The sequence below is a fragment of the Lathyrus oleraceus genome, chromosome 2, assembly GCF_024323335.1.
Source record: "Lathyrus oleraceus cultivar Zhongwan6 chromosome 2, CAAS_Psat_ZW6_1.0, whole genome shotgun sequence".
Classification (NCBI taxonomy): Eukaryota; Viridiplantae; Streptophyta; class Magnoliopsida; order Fabales; family Fabaceae; genus Lathyrus; species Lathyrus oleraceus.
In genome coordinates, this window is record NC_066580.1 from 711,314 (window position 1) to 731,785 (window position 20,472).

The following is a 20,472-nucleotide window of genomic DNA, read 5'->3' on the forward strand; positions in this document are numbered from 1 at the left end:
CCGAAGGATTACCGTATGAAGGCTTACTCCTTCTAATGGTAAAACAAGGGTATGGTCCATAACTATAAGGCTATTAACCCAAATTCTATACCCTACAAGAGAGGGGATTGGATAGTTTAAACCTAGAGCTAGCCTATCATAAGGAGACTCCTTTAACTAGGTAATGCTTGCATATTACCCTTACCTACCCTTAAACCTCAAAACATTCACATCATCATTATCATTAAAATCATTTTTTGCATTCAATCATTACATGAATCTTAATCATCTATTGGCAAGCATTTTGAGTAAGATGGAATTCGGTAAAAGGAAAACCTTCCAGTTTAAAGTAAGGGAATCAAAGAGAGATAACTTGAAGACTCATGCCATGGGATTAAGAAAAAACAGTAGGAAATCTCTAAACTACAGATATGGAAGAATCTTGGACCTCTTAAGTGTCACTGTACAAAAAGAAGCCTTGACTGCTCTAACATAATTCTTTGACTCTACATTAAGGTGCTTTCAATTTTAAGATTTCCAATTGGCTCCAACTCTCGAAGAGTTTAACAAGATCATAAAGACTCTTAAACCTACAAAAGGCCACTTAAATATGATAGGGTATCATCCTTTAGTATAAGAAATAACTTATCACCTTAACATCCACGGCACTGATTTGCAAGCAAACTTAAGGGTCAATGGTGGACTTCAAAGGCTTCCTAAGGGATTATCTAGAGGAAAAAGTTGCTAACTTTACAACTTCCCTAAAGTGGGATGCTTTGGATAGTATCATGATCATTCTCATATTTGTATTAATAGTTTTTCCTACTGAATAAGACTTTGTGGACTATGCATCCATAAATTTATTTTTGGCTGTAAAAGTTGGGGATAAAGATCTTATACCTTTTCTTCTTGCAGATGTCTACCATACTCTCCATCAAAGGCATACAAAAAAGGGAGGTAAGATGTTATGTTGTGTTCCATTACTCTATAAATGGCTTATCTCCCACTTATAAAGGGATATAACTGATCTTGAAAGAATTAGTGAACACAAGTGGTCCCAATACATAGTCTCACTCGATGATAAAGACATTCTATGGTTCCCACAAATCCTTCACCGCAAGGACATAATCTTAAGTTATGGGAGCTTTCCTAATGTGTCGCTTATATGATCAAGAGGATACATAACTTACAATCCAACATTAGCTACGAGACAAATGGGACATCTATTGGCTTATAAGCCCGAGGATAAATTGTTGGAAGGTTTTATTTTACAAGAGGAAACTATGAACAATCCTACTATTCTAAAGGTTATTCATGCTTCGGGGCAACTCAATAAGGGAAAATTAATCCTAAAAGACATAGGGAGGGGTCCACCACACCCTATGCTCAACGGATGAGGTAAATTGTATGTATAATAAAGTTACCATTTGCCCTAGATAGCCCCGTTAAACTAATAGCTCTTATGCCAATTATGATCGCTATGGAGGAGGGGGACACCCTCAATGCCAATATCCTTCAACTAAGGAGAGAAAATGAGGAATTGAAAGAGAAGTTTTACCGAACTACATGTGAGAAAAATCAGTTGAACAAATACCTTAAACAAGCACTAGAACAACTCAAGAGGAGTGAGGAAATGACTATAGTAGAAGAGGATAAAAAGCAGCAAGCTTATGCTAACCTTAAGGTTGTTAACTCGAGCCTCAAAGCACGTAAAGATGAATTGGACAGAGCCTAGCGCCAAAGGGATTAATGGAAGGATATCTGGATGAATTCAACCAAGGCCCCGAAGGAAGTGAAAGAGAATATGAAGCTTGTATCCAAGCTTTGGAAGTTGAAGTACAAAGTCTACTTAATGCTCTCCGTGAAGCCATAAGCCAATACACGGATTCACTACTACAAAGAAGAGTTATTGAAGAACTACTTGCTAGACGCCCTTATGAATGGAAGAAAGCCTAAAATGAGGTGGTAGATCTTAAGTGACATATGAAACTTATTGAAGATGCTTATGATGAAATGAGAGAATGAGGCATTTACACATAGGAGCATAATCAAGCAATGGATGACACAATTGAGGAAGACAATGCTATTATGTTAAAGCTTTAGTATAAGGCTGAACATTACAAGGAGAAATACCTTAAGCTGATCATACTGTCTAATGACCTAATTGATGAGATACCCTAGAGTCTTAGGGAAGCTGAAGATATGATTGACATATTCAAGCCTTAGAAGGAGATGTGTGACTTCCTTAACTTGTGTTGGTACATGATGGACGAGTTTATAGTTAGGATTAAGGAACATTGTTAGAAGTTTTTTTTATTGTAATGGGTTTTTATATTTGTGTGTTTCCCTTTTCTACAAACTATGAACAATCTTTGAGTTTTCTTTGTTACTGTCTTCAAATTATGGAATAAATAAAGTATTTTGAATTTCTAATATCCTTAGCTTACTTGCAATCAATGTATGGTTAAGATTCCTCTAAAAATATATATATTTTTTGCATACATACTCATCCATTCATACACACACATGCATACAAAGAAACAAAAATCATATTGGCCCATATTTTCTCAGATTCATTGCTCAAGATAACCTGGCTCTCCGGCCTCCTTATCAAACTTGAGTTCACCAAAATAAAACCATGGAATAAATCAAGCAAAATCAGGTCGTTCTCAAAGAGGATATAGACTCGATAAAAGGGAATGTAGAGTGAATGAAAGACAATATATAGTAGCCCACACATACTTTTACTAATATAATGGAAAGAGAAGTTGAGGTTAATAGAAGAAAGGTTGCTTCCATGTCTTCCCCTCCACTTGTGGGTGATACCCCCTATACAGATTTGTTGCTTATATTCAAGGTATTGAGGCGGAGGTGACTCAACCGAAAACAAATGTCCCTCTTCCTGAAGGGTCTATTCCAGTCTTGGTCCAAAATGAGGCATCTCGTCCTATACAAATACCAGTGCCACATGACAATTACATAGACCTGAGTAAGCAATATGAAGATGAAGGCTCGAGGTGTATGGCTTAAAGGAATATACCGGCTCACCCAATTACTGATGTTGAAGAACCAAGGGTCGACAATAAATACAAGATACTGGAAGAAAGGTTCAGGGTAGTTGAAGGGTTCAATATCTTAGGATTTGACGCTATGGAGATGTATCTGGTACTTGATATGGTCATACCTCCAAAATTTAAAACACCGGAGTTTGAGAAGTACAAAGGTGTCAACTGCCCTAAGAATCACCTCCAAATGTTTATCAAAAAAATGGTTGTCTACACAACAAATGAGAAATTGATGATGCACAGTTTTTAATACAGTCTAAATGAGGAATCCTTAGATTGGTATATGCAGTTGGGGAGAACTCGTGTCAATACCTAGGAAGACTTTGCTAATGCCTTTCTAAGACAATACAAGTGCAATTCGCATGCAACTATAAAATTTGTCTCAAAAGGGCAATGAATCCTTGAAAGAATATGCTCAGAGATGGATAGGATTGGCTTCTTGCATACAACCTCTATTGCTATAGAGTGAAATAGTTGATATGTTCATGGGCACCTTACAAGGCCCATATTACAAGAAAATGATAGGATCGGTATCCACAGATTTTGCTGACCTGGTGATAATTAGGGAATGAATTGATAATGGGTTGAATAATGGTAAGGTCAGAAAATCATATTCTAATCAACATAATAATAATAGGTACCCTAACAACAATAACTCGAAGAAAGGCGAGACCAATGGTGTTACTATTGATGGTTATTCTCAAATGCCTTATAATTCTTATGTGGCTACAGTAAATCCTAATCAGTACCCACGGCAGGCACCAAGCCTAACAACCTAAGGCACCACCTCCGTATAATCAACAACAACATAATGGGTATCCCTAAAGCGATCAACAGAGGCCTAGGAAAAACTTTGACCCTATACCAATGATGTATACTCAAATCCTGCCTTACTTATTGCAAAGAGGGTTGGTGGAGACTATACCTCTTGCGCCTCCACCAACACCTCATCCTCGTGGCTATGATGCTAACGTAATATGTGATTTTCATGCTGGTTTCACCAGGGAATACTACCAAGAACTGTTTGGCTCTCAAATTCAAGGTACAAGACTTGCTTAATAGTACGACTATTTCTTTTGCTTCCGTAGGTCCAGATGTGAAGAGTAATCAAATGCCAGGGCATAATGGCCCAACTGTCAATGCTATTGAGGGATCATAAGACAACATCTTGATACAAAGGGTAGACCAAGTGAAAACCCCTATCTTTATGATACGTTAGAAATTGAATGGCTACGAGTTATTCAAAAAGTTGCACGCTGATTATAAAGTTTATCTGCTCAATCGAGACAAATGTGAGAAAATGAAGAAGTGCCTTCAGTAGATGATGGACGAAGGTTTGGTTCAAATAAGATAGACAAATAAGGTATAAGATATTTCAGCTATGGAATCTCAGGGACACATCCCCTTTAAGACCCCTTATCAAAGAGGGAAGGTGCAAGCATGATTTAAGATTCTCGGACCAGTGTCCTCTCAAGGACCAATTCAATATGGTTCCACTACCTTTTCAGATTCCAATACCAATGAAGTCAGAAGACCCTATTATCTTTCATGTTCCTGGACCATTCCCATTTAAAAGTACTAAGTCAATACTGTGGAATTATAATACTATGACATACGTGGGAGAAAAACCTCTAGTACTAGAATCGCAATTACTAATATTGTCGGTATTTGAGGTATGACTCGTAGTTGAAGAGTGTTCACCCTCAAACAACCACCAAAGGATAATACTCTTGAAAGTTCAAAACAAAAAGAAGATGGAAGATAATGGAAATGACCTTCTAAGAAGGGTGTCCCCCAAAAAGAAGTTGATGAGTTCTTGAAACTTATCAGAAAGAATGACTATAAGATGGTGGATCAGTTAAACCAAACGCCTTCTAAAATCTTTATACTGTCTCTTTTGCTAAATTCAAAGGCTCATATGGGAGCTATATTGAATATATTGAATGAGGCACATGTCACCCATGATATACCAGTAAACTAGTTTGACAAAGTAGTGGCTAACATCACTACCAACAGTTGCTTAGGGTTCAATAATGACAAATTATCGCCATAAGGACATGCCCATAATAAGGTCTTACATATGTCAATAAAAATATTATGATAGTCAACTCTCGAGGGTACTAGTGGATACAGGCTCATCTCTAAATGTAATTCCTAAAAACACTTTCGGGAAGCTGAATACTATGAGAACTTCCATGAAATTTAGCACATCGATGGTCAAAGATTTTGATGTCTCGAAGAGAATAGTAATTAGAAAAGTCGGACTACCAATAATGGTGGGGCCACATACGTTTATAATTACCTTCCAGGTGATGTACATTAACCCATATTACAATTGTCTTCTAGGACGACCTTGGATCCATGTTGCAAGAGACGTCACCTTCACCCTTCACCAAAGGTTCAAATTCATAGTAGATGACAAATTGATAATTGTTGAGGGTGAGAAGGACATGTTTATCAGCCACCTCTCATTATTCGGATATATTGAAGCAGATGGAAAAACACTGGAAATACCTTTCCAAGATTTGGAAATTGCATCGGTCAGTCGAAGAAAAGACGCTCCCAAGAAAGATAACTTAGTCTCTCTATGGGAGAAGTTGTAAGGGTTGATTAAGAGTGGAGATACGTTAGGATGGGGCAAGCTGTCGGAGATACCTGAGACGAAGGATTGATTCAGGTTGGGTTACAAACCGACTAACAAAGAAGCTCAAAAGACCAATCATAAGAAACTTTGCACACTCAAATAAACTTTCCATAGTGTTGGATACATAAGTGAATATCATGTGGTTGTAGTCGTAAAAGAAGATGAATGGATACCTAACTTCGTGTGTTGTTGTTTACCATATGCCACTCTGAACAATTGGAAGACCGTTGAGATTCCTGAGATGATTTATAGTTCAAAGTAATTTATTATTTTTCTAAATAAAATTATAATAAGTCATTTGCCCTTCCCAAGACAAACGGACATGCTTTGTAGGGCTCTTTTTTGTTTCAATGACTTATTTATCGATAAAATTGCATTTTGTTTTCAATTGAGCTTCGTTTCCTTTCATTTTAAGATTTTTCAAAAAAAATGGCAATAGTCTTGTACACACACTCTCGTTCCTATCACTTTATTCAAAAGACAAATAATATGAATAAACTTCCTCACGCAGATTAATAAATGAACCTATTGAAAACAACACTGTTATAATCCCTTACAACTCCGAATTCTCGATTTACCAAGTGGAAGAAGGAGATGAGGATGATTGTGAACTTCCTGAAGAGTTATCCAGACTATTGAAATAAGAGGACAAAGAAATCCAACCTCATCAGGAACTAGTGGATGTGATCAATCTAGGAACCGAAGAAGATAAGAAACAGGTCAAAGTCGGCGCTGGATTAAATGATGAAATTAAGAAAAGATGGGTCGAGATCCTACGTGAGTATGCATATATGTTTGCTTGGTCATGCCAATATATGCAAGGACTAGACACGAACATCGTTGTACATAAGTTACCGCTCAAACCAGAGTGTCCACCAATAAATAAAAGATTGAGGAGGACTAGACTCGACACGTCACTACAGATCAGAGAGGAAGTAAAAAAGCAGCTCCATGCAGGATTCTTAGCCATTGCAAAATATTCGTAGTGGGTTACTAACATCGTGCCAGTCCCAAAGAAATATGGAAAAGTCATAATGTGTGTGAACTACTGAGATTTGAATAGAGCTAGTTCTAAAGACGACTTCCCTCTGCCACACATTGACATGATGGTAGATAACACCGCTCAATTCTCGGTTTTCTCATTCATGGACGGATTCTCCATTTATAACCAGATAAAGATGGCTTCCACAGACGAAGCTATACAAAAATACCTGAGTGCATCGCACGCTCGAAGATACAACAAAGTCGCCATTAAACTTTATTTATTCCCGAAGGAAAGGGAAAATATAGATAAAACCTAGAGAGGAGAGAAAAAGGATAAGGAAGTCGGTTATGCAAGGGAAAATTATTAGCATCCCTCATATCTGTTGTACTCAATGAGAACCATTTTGATTGTTCTTTGCTCGAATGGGTGTTATATTTAAAGGCTATTTGCAAAAGGGGGAAAGTGTTTTAATAATTATGGTGCTCGCTGAGGATTGGGACCCTCATCCATATGTATCCTCATAGTGGAATAAGGAATTCAGAGCTCCGTAGTTCATAGAACTAAGACGGAAGATGAAATGAATGTTTTCCTAAGCATGAAGGTTGACAAGGCAAACCACAAAGGATTTTGAAATGTGATAAAGGTATAGTTTGAACCAAAAGATAATGTTGTTTGAATCCATAAGGTAAGTATGTTTAAATCAATGAGAAAAGTGGCACGAACCAATACATCGTATGACCGAAAAGATAAAATGTGGCATGAACGAATACATAGTATGGCCGAAAAGATAAAAATGGGCATGAATTAATACACGATATGACAGAAAAGATAAAAAAGGGATCTTGGTTAATAAGTAGGTATTTAAACATATGGTAATTAACCCAAAGATATATATGGAATCCAAAGAAAGATTATATTTGGTCCAAAGAGAAAGTATATCACTGAGGTGAATGATTTGATGAAGTTGAAGATATTGACTGATGAATGATGAAAGATTTGGATGGTTCCATAAGGAAAAAGAATATATTTGTTTTTTTTTTATAATTATGAATTTTTTGGCGAGTTTAATCGTCGGTAACTAGAGGGAGGCAAGCGTCTAACCACCGGCTAAGTACGGTCGACAATCAGAATACTATGGAGTTGAAAGAACAGTTGCATCCTAACCACTTTTTTTCTATCCTAAGAGGACCTAATTAAACTCGTTTTATTATAAGTGTTTTCGAATGGATGTCAAGTATCGGGCCACAAGCTAGATACGACTGACAACCTAAGTACTTGAGAATGTTATGCACATGTACTTACACAACATATTTTTCATCCAATTTATCATGAAAATCATTTGATGATTATATAATGGATCAAGGTATGGGAGAATAATGGAATGGAAGACATAATTGGATGATATATAAGTGAGATGGAAATGGAGTGGATGAGATACTTAATGTTGGATCAAGCACTCGCGTTGCTTTTGATTGTATTTGATTTTGAAAAGCACTTGACGTTGGATCAAGTGTGTTTTATTCTTTGGAAAAATGTTATTTTTATCGTTTCTTATTTATTGACATGCAAAGTAAACAACAAAGAAAATAAATTCCTAAGTTATTACATGATCATGGGAATGAAAAACATATTGGCCACAATGGGGGGATGGATCATTATACACCATACAAGAATGGGAAAAGGTCCTTGCAAACATATAATGGTTAACCATGGCCTAAACTCAATCAAGTGGCAATGCTAAACCCTAATAAGTCCATAATCATGATCATGGTTCATGCATCGAAATACAACTGAATGTATATAAATGGTATGCTAATTCTAAAGAATACAAATTAAAGATTAAGGTCTAAACTTAAACATACATCAGAGTTAACAAAAACATCTAAAAAGAAAGTATTAAGATCATGAATTTTTAATCACCAGCGTGGCTAAAAATCTACTACACATTTAGGAGTTTGATCAATGTGAATCATATTGCTAAATTGACCAAAAAAAACTATGAGTAACTTCTACATATTAACCACTCTTGTTTTCAAAGTAATCAAAGTTAGGCATGGCAATATAACCCGTACCCGCGGGTACCAACCCGAACCCGCCCCGAAGTTGACGGGGAAAACCCGCTTTGACTGGGTTTGGGTTTGGGTTTGGGTTTTCCCCGATTTTAAAATATGGGGACGGGTCGAGTAATGGGGACACTAGTACCCACCCCGAACCCGTCCCCGAACCCGCCCCGTTTATTTTATTATGTACATTATTATTTATTTTTGATAATATAAAATATTAAATATGTGGTCAATGTTTTGATAATTTAATTTGAATTTATTATTTAAAATATTTGAAATGTATGTATGTAATTTTTTTAGATTGTTTTATTTTATTATTTGTAATGTAATTTTATTTTGGAAAAATAAATATTTCAATTAAAAAATTGATTTTACTAAATGAATGGTGGCGGGGCGGGGATACCCGAACCCAACCCGAACCCGTTTGGGACGGGTTTGGGTTTTGATTCCCCATCCCCGTTTGGGTTTGGGGCGGGGAACGGGGATTGTTTGGGGATTCGGGTTTGGGTTTGGGAGAGGTAAAAACCGTCCCCGACCCGCCCCGTTGCCATGCCTAATCAAAGTAACAAAAAATAATTAAAGTTTAATTCAATCATTAATCAACATTAATCACCATACTCTTTTTTTATATTCTAATTTTTAGGGCAAAATGCATTAATCAAAATAAAGGTAAAAACCATAATAAAAATACAAAGAAAATATAAAGAAAAACAAAAATAAAACTAAAATGGGTAAGGGGTAAGACATTCCAAACAAGGTGTGAAAAGAAATTGCGTAGGCCCATTAGAGCATACCCATGCCAAGTTCTTGCTTGGAATGCAGGTTGGGCGTGAAATTGGATAGGGAATGTAACAAGTAATATCATGGGCCATAGGGATTTTGGTCCAATTTCACAAGGGAGATAGGGATTCAGAATTCTCACGCTCATGAAGAAACACTCCAAGATTCAAAATGTTCCCTCCAACTTCTTGGCTTGTGAACCACCTACCTTCGTTGTGTCGGAAATTGTCTCTGACAGCGGCGGAGAGCCAAACGATGTAAGACCTATACCAATCAACTTGTTTCAGTGTCCTCTAACCGAAACCCAACCCAATTTATCTCAATTTCTAACCATATAATCAGAATCACCAAGAACATTCAAGAACCATAGATAGAAATCCATAAATTAAATCTCAATCTCACATAATTCCACTTCATAACCATGGGGCAATTGCTACTCTACACTCAAACGATCAATGGTAACAAGAAATCACAGGGAATGAAGAGAAATCACGTGAGCTTACCAGAGCATATCGAAATTGAAGATTCCAGAAGAAACACGGTGAGTTTTGATCTCTTTAATGTGTATTCTCTTTTTCTTCTTCTACTACTACTCACTTCTTTAGTCTTTGGGAAGAATCTCTTTGAGTGATGTTTGTAGAGTGAAGAATCAGATTTATGGGAATGATGAGTGATGGTTTATTTGATGATTGTGTGAACAAGTGGTTGGTTTTCTCTATGTGAACCGATTATGATCTGTGTGTATTGAGAATAAGGATTAGTGATGATGAAGATGATTTCGCGAGGGCAAGTATTGAGTGAAGAATTGATGATGATTGATTCCCCTTTAGTGAGGATTGAAGATGGCTTTATAATCCTTAAATCCCTTAATGCAATTTAGTCTGAATGATTTATGTTAGCTTGGAAATATGTGTGAGTTGTTAGATGGAAACAATCAGGTTGTTACACAGTTGGATTCTGTTAGACAGTTAGGAGTTAGGAAGTTGTGAGTTGAGATGAGTTAGATGTAATTGTTATATTAGTTGGTTATGATGTCATTTCTGTTAGCTCTGTTGTGATGGTTAGTTGGGGTTCCCCTTCTCTTTTATTTCTGTTATAAGGTTGGTTAATATTAGGTTGGTTGTGCCATCTATTTCAATTAGATTAATATGGATTTGAAATGAGTTGATGACCCTCCTATTGCTATGCTTTGGCCTATTGTGATGTTGTTAGTGGTGGGATGCTAGGTCCTAATGTTAAGTATGATACGCTCATGTTTGTCACCTGTTTGTAATTTGAAACAAAGGACCGATTATACTTAAATGGTGATGAACATATGGCCGATACGGGTTTTGGGTTGTTAGTATGCGCAATTGGTTGTTAATGGTTGTAACATGTATGACATGCTTGATGCTTATATTGTCCATTGCCCTGTTGTAGTCCTGCTCAATTTTCCTACAGCTGTTGACTATAGCCTTGTACGTGTGAAATTTAGATCAATGGCTGAATGTATATATGTGGGTTGGTATTACCATACGGCTTCCCTATTTGAATATATACTCAATGCTTATGGTTTGTCCACTTCCCTGTTGCAATTTTGATTAAATTTCCTGCTATTAACGTTGGGTTGCTATTGTTAATATGTGAATAGGGTTATTAGTGTATAAACTTTGTGCAATATCATTGACATTGGTAATAACTCAGTCCAAATGGTCTTGTTGTCATGGTCATGTCATTGCATTCAACTTTGAATTGCATCATGCATTGTATTGAATGATGCGTTGAATGTTGATGTAACAAACTAATGCACTCTTGCTCTTGAATTGAATGTTTTGGTTCCTAGGTTGTTTATGGAACTGGTTTGAAAGATTATTTATGATGTGTATGGTTAATGCATTGTAGGCTAATTGTGATGTGTAGGGTTACCTTGGCTTGAAACTTTGGTCATGATGCAAGGAGGCTTGGCATGAAGGCTCACGATGACAACTTGAAAAAATCAAAGTTTGCTTACACATGAAGAAAGACTTGGACATGAAATCAAATGTAAGAATGAAAAGAGAATGAAGAATAAAAAGGCATTAGAGTTAGGACCATCGAATTAGGCCACTTGACTTTGGTCAACCAGTTGACCAAAAAGTCAATAATTGACCAAAAGTCAATTGTAGGTTAAACTCTTGTTTATTTGTATGAAACTTTGTAAATGGTACTTGTATGAATTAATGGACAATTTTGAATGGAAATTAATCCTTTTGGTTCAAAGAAACATGCCTTATTTTCAACTTAGAACTTTGCCTCCAAAATTCATGTTCGAATCATAGCCTTGAAATGAATGAATCGTGGACTTTAAAATGCTTGAACAAATGGACTTTGAATAAGAATTATGAATCTTGGACAAATGGATTTTGAATGTACCATGAATAAAATATAAATGGACTAGGAATGCAAGATGAATTATGAGACAATGGACTATGATACTTGAACAAATGGACCATGAATGCACCATGAATCAAAGATCAGTGGACTAGAAATGCATGATGAATCATGAGACAATAAATGCACTATGAAGCATGAATCCATGGACTATGATACTTGAATGAAACATGCACTTTAAATGAGGATTTTGAATAAAACTAAAATGCAACATGACTTGAATGAAAGTTTCAATAAGACTTGAATAATAAGGCCTTGGATGAAAATTAGTCATCAAGCAAGTGATAAGCCATGGTCAATAGATGATCAAAATTGAGGTTGACTTATGCTTGACCACAATAAAGGATGATGTTTGACTTCAAATAACAATGGTATGATGCATCAATAATGATTGAGAACCATACTACAATGAATTAGGGTTCCCTAACCAATCACAAGATCAATAGACAAACCACATTGTCCATAAATGCCAATCATCCATGATTAGGGTTTCGAGATGAAAACTACCTAATCAAAGACCTCAAATCAAGTAAAAGGATCCACGATCAACTCCCAATAAAATGGTTCTCAAGATTAGGGTTTCATGATCAATTCCAAGCTCATAAGGCAAACCACATGATCTATTAGTACCAAAGATCAAAAATTAGGGTTTTGTGCATAAGTGAATACCATGATTGTAATCTCCATAAACTAAGGTCCCAAGCAACAAGAATTAAGGTTTCATATATTGATTGAATACAATTATGCAACCTTCATGAACCAAGGTCCCAAGCAACAAGAATTAGGGTTTCATACCTTGATTCCAAATTGATTGTACCACCATAATCCTTAGGGTTTGATTATCAAGCAAACCCTAGCTATTGTTAGATATAAATAATTATAAATCTTGAATTTATAATGATTATTTAAAAATGCTAACATGAATAAATGATATACATGCATTTGGCATGAATGAGTGCAGATGGATATAAAACCAAAAGTCAGATGAAAAGTGAAAAAGGGAGGGGGAAATTTGGGGTATGACAACTGCCTTATTTAATCATCTTAAACCTGAATGTGCGAATCGCGACAACTTTTCGGGTATTCAAGGTAGAAGAGGATTAAATACACAAATATCCAAAAATTTGTCTGTTGAAAACAATTGTAATATGAGAAGGATAAATGTATTGGGAATATGGAATGACAGGTAAACTTTTACAGGTTCATATGCTGGGGATTGACTGAAATATTATATTGGAGAAATAATAGATCAGACGCAAGGGAAAAACATGATATGCATGCTATATGCAATGTATGTTTGATTTTTTCATGATGCATTAGGTTATATATGCTACATAGTAATATGGGTTATTTTGTGGCAAATGAATGATATTCACAAGGGTAAGACTCTTTTGGTGTATAGTAGACTTCAACTTGCCAATATCTGCACCAAAGAACTTGCAACGAAAAGGTGCTTCGTGTTACCACCACTGTTGGAGATTTCAACTTAATACCGCTGGGAAGGAAAGGATATATGATCTGATTGGGCAGTCATTGAGATGATTCTATATATCAAGCATTTACTGTAGACTACCGATCGCCCTTTAGAACTTTCCAAGTAATCAAAGCAATGAACTAAGTTTACCTTTAATTTTAGATTTTATTATTCTCAATGTTTTGTGGCATTATATGGTCAAAATAAACAATTATTTTGAAAACAAAATACGAGAAATGATAACTAAAAGCAATTCATAAAGGAAAAATGAATTTTATTGATTTTGGAAAATTTGTACATATGATGTGTACAAGGATACAAAAATCCTTGAAGAGGAAATTGTAAAAATTGAAAAACAAAAGTAAACGACAATGGAAAATTTATGTGATTTTCCATTAGTTACAACATTGGCTACCATCCACTGTAAGATCTAGGTTCCAACACTTCGCTTCGGTTGATGATGATTAGATCAATCTTTGGCTGTCTGAGATCAAGTTGTGATGAAAGAGGCTTGAGGGTTGCAGTCAAATGCCTTTTATCCCTAATTTTTGTCTAGACATTTCCTTTCTTTTCGTCCATCGGGATGCCCTTTTTTTCCTAAGTCGCCCTTTCAGGTTTTTAACTTAGCGGACTTTTGTATTTTTGATTTGATCCCTAATTTTTGCATGGAAATTTCTTTTTTGTTCCATCGGGATACCCCTTTTTGCCTGGATTGTCCTTGCAGATGTCAATCTAGCGGGTTCTTTCATCATTTTTTTAGGCATAATATTTTTTGACTTCACCGAAGTTCACTGGCAGTGACAACTCCTTCCCATCCATGGCGGTGAGGATCAGGGCTCTGCTTAAGAAGGCCTTCTTGACGACAAATGGTCCTTCGTAGTTGGGAGTCCACTTGCCTCGTGAATCCGAGTGTATAAGAGAGTATTTTTTGAGCACGAGACCACCTTCATGGTACACACGAGGGAGAACCTTATTGTTAAAAGCTCTTTTGAGGCGTCTCTGGTACAAGTGACCATGGCAAACGACCTTCAAACACTTTTCTTTAATGAGATTCAACTGATCCTATATGGATTGAACTCATTCAACTTCATCAAGGCCAACCTCCGTGATAACCCTTAATGAAGGAATTTCAACCTTAATTGGTAAGACAACCTCCATCCCATATACCAGTGAGAATGGAGTTGCCCAGTAGAAGTACATACTGAAGTTATGTAGCCATGTAAAGCAAAATGAAACATCTCATGCCAATCATTACAGGTCTTGACCATCTTTTGGACAATCTTCTTGATGCTTTTTTTTGCCGCTTTTATGATGTCATTCATCTTAGGCCGGTATGGTGAAGAATTATGGTGCTCGATCTTGAATTCTTGACACAACTCTCATCATCTTGTTATTGAGGTTACCGACATTGTCAGTAATAATCTTGATAGGAACACCATATCGACAAATTACCTCGTTCTTAATAAATCTGGTAACCACCAGTCGTATGACATTAGCATATGAAGCAACTTCGATCCATTTGGTGAAGTAATCAATAACAACCAGAATGAAGCGATGACCGTTGAAAGCTTTCGGCTCGATCATTCCAATCATATTAATACCCCATATAGAGAAAGACTAGGGAAAAGTCAAAACGTTTAATGGAATTGGTGGCACATGGATCTTGTCACAACATATTTGACATTTGTGACATTTTTTGACAAAGTTGTAACAATCAACCTCCATTATCATCCAATAGTAACCAACTCAAAGGATCTTTTTGGCCATGGCAGACCCTTTAGCATGTACTCTTCACATCCCTCGTGTATTGATCTTATAATTGTGCTACTTTGTGTCTATCCATGCATCTAGGTAAAACAAAATCATAATTCATTTTGTATAACACATCCCCATTCAAGAAGAACTTGACACAAATCCTTCTTGGAGCCGTCTTATCAGTGATAAACACTTTCTCGGGATATTCTTACTTTTCCATATATCTTTTAATGTCATAGAACAAAGGTTTATCACTAGATTTTGCTTCAATTTCTAGACAATGTGCTGGTTCATCCAAGTGGTCAATGTGAATAGCAGGTGCTTCATTTCTCCACTTGACTTTAAACATGGATGCCAGGATGGCTAGAGCATCTGCTAGATGATTCTCTTCCTTAGGTATATGGTGAAAATTGATTTTATCAAACCAGGGAATCAACTTTATGATATGCTTTTTGTAAGGAATTAACTTGATATTCCGGGTCTCCCAATCTCCTTTGACCCGACTGATCATTAGAGCGGAGTCTCCATATACTTCAAGATTTTTAGTTCTCAAATCAATGGCTACTTCAATTCTGTAGATACATGCCTCGTATTCTTCCATGTTGTTGGTGCAATCAAAGTATAATCTAGTAGTGAATGGAAGATGAAATCCAGTTGGAGAAGTAATAATTGCCCATATTCCATGACCTCGAGCTTTGGAAGCACTGTCGAACACGAGCGTCCATCACGGTCCTGGTTCGGGTCCTTCATTAAGGCTTGAAATATTGCAATCTCTGATAAACATGATGTCCTTATTTGGAAAGTCAAACCTCATTGGTTGATAACCCTTCACATAACTTCCTTGATGAAATCTTTCCACTTCAGTGTATGATCGTGTCGTATCAATACTTGAATTCTATCACACTGTTAAACTAATTTAGGTGTAACAACCATAAATTGATTACTACCTCTACATCCATCGCAACCATTTCAAGGTGTTATATATCCTTGTTGTTAACCACACTCCGTATGTCGAGAATACGAACAACAAAACGCCATGTCTCCTTGGAATCATTGATGTCTTGGACACAATCATTTTTGCGAGCCATTTTCTGAATAACAACACAAATGTAAAGGAATCATGTCCAATTTTGTGAAGATAAATATAAATAAAAAATGAATCAGTTGAGGAAGCAAAACCATAAATCGAAGAACTCGACAACCAACAAATAAAACTAAATGAAACATGCATAAAAATAGTTTGAAGATAATGAACATAAACGAACCGAATAAGACGAAGAACATGATAAACAACAAATGCAACACGATAAATCAATAGAAGGTGAACAAAAATGGTATCTTTTGATCTTCTGGAAACTTCTACAAAACTCACGTTAAAATAAAGTAAGAAGAAAAGAAGAGGTTGGGTGTCCAGTAAAAGGCACAAATTCTCCGACTGATACCTTTTAATCTTCTATTCATGTTGAAAAATGCATAGGAGATATAATGTAGTTTGTTTTGCGAATTGAAGAGTTAAAAATGAATCTTTTGTTATCTTATGCAACAGAAAAAAACATTGATAAATGAAAAGCATAATTAAATGTGAAATATTAATTAAATATTATTAAATATTTTTATTTGAAATAATTAAATATGTGAAATAAAAATGACATTTAAAGAACCCTTTCAAACTAGTTTAAACTTTGATAATTAAGTAATTTTGATAGTCATTATTTTGTATTTATTTTGATAATAGATTAGTTTTCTTATTTTGATGATAGTAGATTATCCCACAAGTAAATAAATAAAAAGTAAATGTACTCTCATCTCATACGACACCGTTTTCGCCACCAAAAACTCCTCTCTGTCTCTCAACGTTCTCTCCCATACGACTGCGTTTTCGGCACCAAACTCTCTCTCTCTCTCTCAACAATGGTAACCTTACTTTTCTGCACTCTCTTTTTTCCTCTTTGTATTTTCAATTTAGGGTTTAGATCATCAACAACCCACCCTTAAATCAAGAAATACACTTTGTTATTTCGATCTGGAATAATCATCGTGTTATTTTGATCTATAATTCATCAGCATTAGTGTTTTATAATTTCAATTGGTTAATGTTTTCAATCATTCTAACCCTAACTACTATTCTGCATCACCATTTTGCTAGGTTTTGCTACAATTAGATCCGTTTCTCAATGAACTCACCGCCATGTTCGAGCGTACCACTGACAAGGGTTCTGTTTGGGTTACTCTCAAACGATGTATGTATTGATCTTGTTTTCTGTTTGGGTTACGATCTATGTGTTGATGTTGTTTTCTTTGTTAGTTTGAGTCAGGGTTTTGGGTTCTTTATAGCTTCTGAAACTTGTTTTTTTATTTTCAGCATCCTTGAAATCTAAAGTTGAGAAGAATAAATTGGTTACTGCTGGTGAGACAATTGAGCATAGATGTCTCATACGTGCCACTGATGGGAAAAAGACCATTTCTACTTCGGTATTTATCTCTCATTTACAAATTCTATTCTTAGGCACATTTTCATTGGTGGAGTTTCTCGATCGTTTCAAGTTTCACATTGTGTAGTTTCCTAGGTTTAACATCCACTTTTCTATTGTGTGCCCACTTTTTTTTCTTTCTATTGCATGTCTTATGCATATTTGTTTGTGTTTCATCAATGTTCATTCTTCGATTTAATTTAACTAACTTGTTTCAGTTTCATAATATATATTACATCTGATATGAATTTATCCAAATTTTAGGTTTCATGTTGTATTTGTCTCATTCTAAAATGTAATTTTTTCTCTGCTGTTTGTGATGGTTAAATGCCCTTGATAATAGACTGATTTTTCACTACAGAGGAAAGAAAGATTGATTGCATGGGTTGAGTCATTTGTTCATTAGCGAATATACTAGTGTTAGATGTTACCTTGTCTGATATAATAGATCTTGAGTGTGCTTTCCAAACTCCAAAAACATGTTAAGTAGGTTACTGGTTATGGTTTCAAGATATGTTTGTTACTTACTCAAACTTGAAAATTCAGTTCATATTGGATCATTACTCAAAGTCATTTTTCTCTTTGTTGAATAATGATCATAGATGTTATATGTGTATATAGTGTACATGGTTTATGCAAAGTCAACCTTGGCTCTGCTTTTGTTAATACCATTTGAGTTTATGTAATTAGGCTTGATCAATTGTTCCAAGTATGTTGTCTAGCTTGGTACCTTACTTGGTTTTGGGCTCCTATATTCACTTTAGTGTCAAGTTGGTAAGGTTGTCATTAAAATTTAGGCAGAATTTTGTGAATAAAGAATCCTATTAATGGGGTTGATTGAAGAATCCAAATGAGAGAGTGTATTTGATGAGTAAAGAATTCCAGGGACAAGAGAGTGGCGAGATTGGTCAAAGAAAGCCTTTTGGGGATCATTCACAAAAGTAAAAATTGTGTTGGTCAGTGCATGTGACTTTGTGTTTATATGTCTAGCTAATTAACATAAGGTAGAAAATAACTGTTTGAGTGGAAGAGGTAGGTTTCTGAGCAAGAAAATGGGAGGGTTTGTGGTTATTAGGAAATGTGAATGGTAATGTTAATGGAAATGGCATGTATCTATGAAATTGAAGGGGAGAGAATTGGAGAAGAGAAAAATAAAAATGTGAGATGAAGTCTTTCTGTTAGCCTTTGACTCTGAAATGCCTTCCAATTTACTGGTTAATGCACCACCTTCTCTTTCCATTATTTTTACTATATTCATTTAATGTACTTTTAAACATGTAATGTCTTTAATTTAGTGTTTATGACATTACATGTTAAGGGGAGGGTTTGTGGTTATTAGGAAATGTGAATGGTAATGTTAATGGAAATGGCATGTATCTATGAAATTGAAGGGGAGAGAATTGGAGAAGAGAAAAATAAAAATGTGAGATGAAGTCTTTCTGTTAGCCTTTGACTCTGAAATGCCTTCCAATTTACTGGTTAATGCACCACCTTCTCTTTCCATTATTTTTACTATATTCATTTAATGTACTTTTAAACATGTAATGTCTTTAATTTAGTGTTTATGACATAAGTGTTTACCATATTCTTATTTATAAGCTACTCATACAACAAAAGATAGATTTAAGTTATAAGCCATTTTTACAAGTGCAATCCTTGAGAGTTTATGGATTGTAGCTTCTTAGTGGATTGTAGCTTCTAAGTGAAGAATTCTTGTTAGCAGCCTACTTTTTGTAGATTGTTTTTTGAATGGGCTGTAACTTGATGCATGAATTCCCCCAGATCTTTTTGGCAATATCTGCTCTTCTCTCCTTGCTTTCCATGTTTATACAAGTTATTTTCCTTCCATTTATAATATTTAATTTGACTGGATTCTCATTTGAAAGGTTGGACCAAAGGATCATCAACGCTTTCAAGCTTCTTATGCAACTATATTAAAGGCCCATATGACTGCTCTGAAGAAGAGAGAAAGGAAGGACAAGAAGAAGTCTGCAGAGATCGATAAAAGGGAAGGAACTTCTAAGAGGCCTAAGAAATCCTGAAGTGACATGCTTTTGCTGTTTGGTATTCTGCTCAAACTTAGTTTCTGTCTGACTTTTTTTTCATCTGAAGGACTGGTCGGCTCCACATACCTTTTTGAGTTGCAGGGGAGGAATTGAACCGAAGGGAGGGAAAAAGACAACAAGGATATGTAAAACTGTTATTGAATTGGCAATTGGTTAAAATTTTCCTTCCGCCCCTGCGGCGGTTATAAATTGAATCTTCAGGATAAATTTCTTTTCCCCAATTGATATTTTGATTAAAACTCATTTTGAGTTTATCTTCTGGTCCCAAATTTCTTGTTCAATCATGAGTTATTATCCTTTGTTAGCAACTTTTGGCACATAATTTTCCTTATTAGTTCGGTTGCCTGTAAATGTGCACTGTTTCCCACTATTATTTTTCCACTTGTCTACAAGTATTAATATGCGTTACTGAATAATGATGAAGAGCATGAAAACGAACACTTTGATGCCAATGACGTAGAGCGCGGTTAGTAACAAACATAATCTTAGCGTTAGAGTAGTATTCAATCATCAAACAGTAGTCATCGTTTTTTCTTACTTTGAAAATGGATGGGAAGCTCCTTGGTCTCTTTCATGCAACCTGCATAAGTACTTCTAAGATGACGTGAAAGAGATCAAGAGGGCAGTGTGCAAAACTTTTAACTTAAGGCATTCTAATTATTTCTATCGCATCATGTAAATTTCCACAAATGCTCTCTGTTTTTGAAAATATACCTTCGGACGTATCCAAATGTAAGATTACGTTAAAATATTCTGAAGATGTATCTCCGAAACATTTTGG

The 20,472-nt window shown here is 35.6% G+C and overlaps 1 protein-coding gene across 1 annotated transcript; it reads left to right on the top strand.

Moving 5' to 3' along the window:
- The first annotated feature begins 16,904 nt into the window (after nt 1-16,904).
- On the top strand, nt 16,905-19,999 carry LOC127117450 (signal recognition particle 14 kDa protein). The gene is made up of 4 exons (XM_051047467.1): nt 16,905-17,068; nt 17,301-17,394; nt 17,517-17,626; nt 19,512-19,999. Exons 1-4 carry the CDS (start codon nt 16,949-16,951, stop codon nt 19,665-19,667), a joined length of 480 nt encoding a protein of 159 aa, XP_050903424.1. The 5' UTR covers nt 16,905-16,948; the 3' UTR covers nt 19,668-19,999.
- The last annotated feature ends 473 nt before the right edge of the window (nt 20,000-20,472 follow it).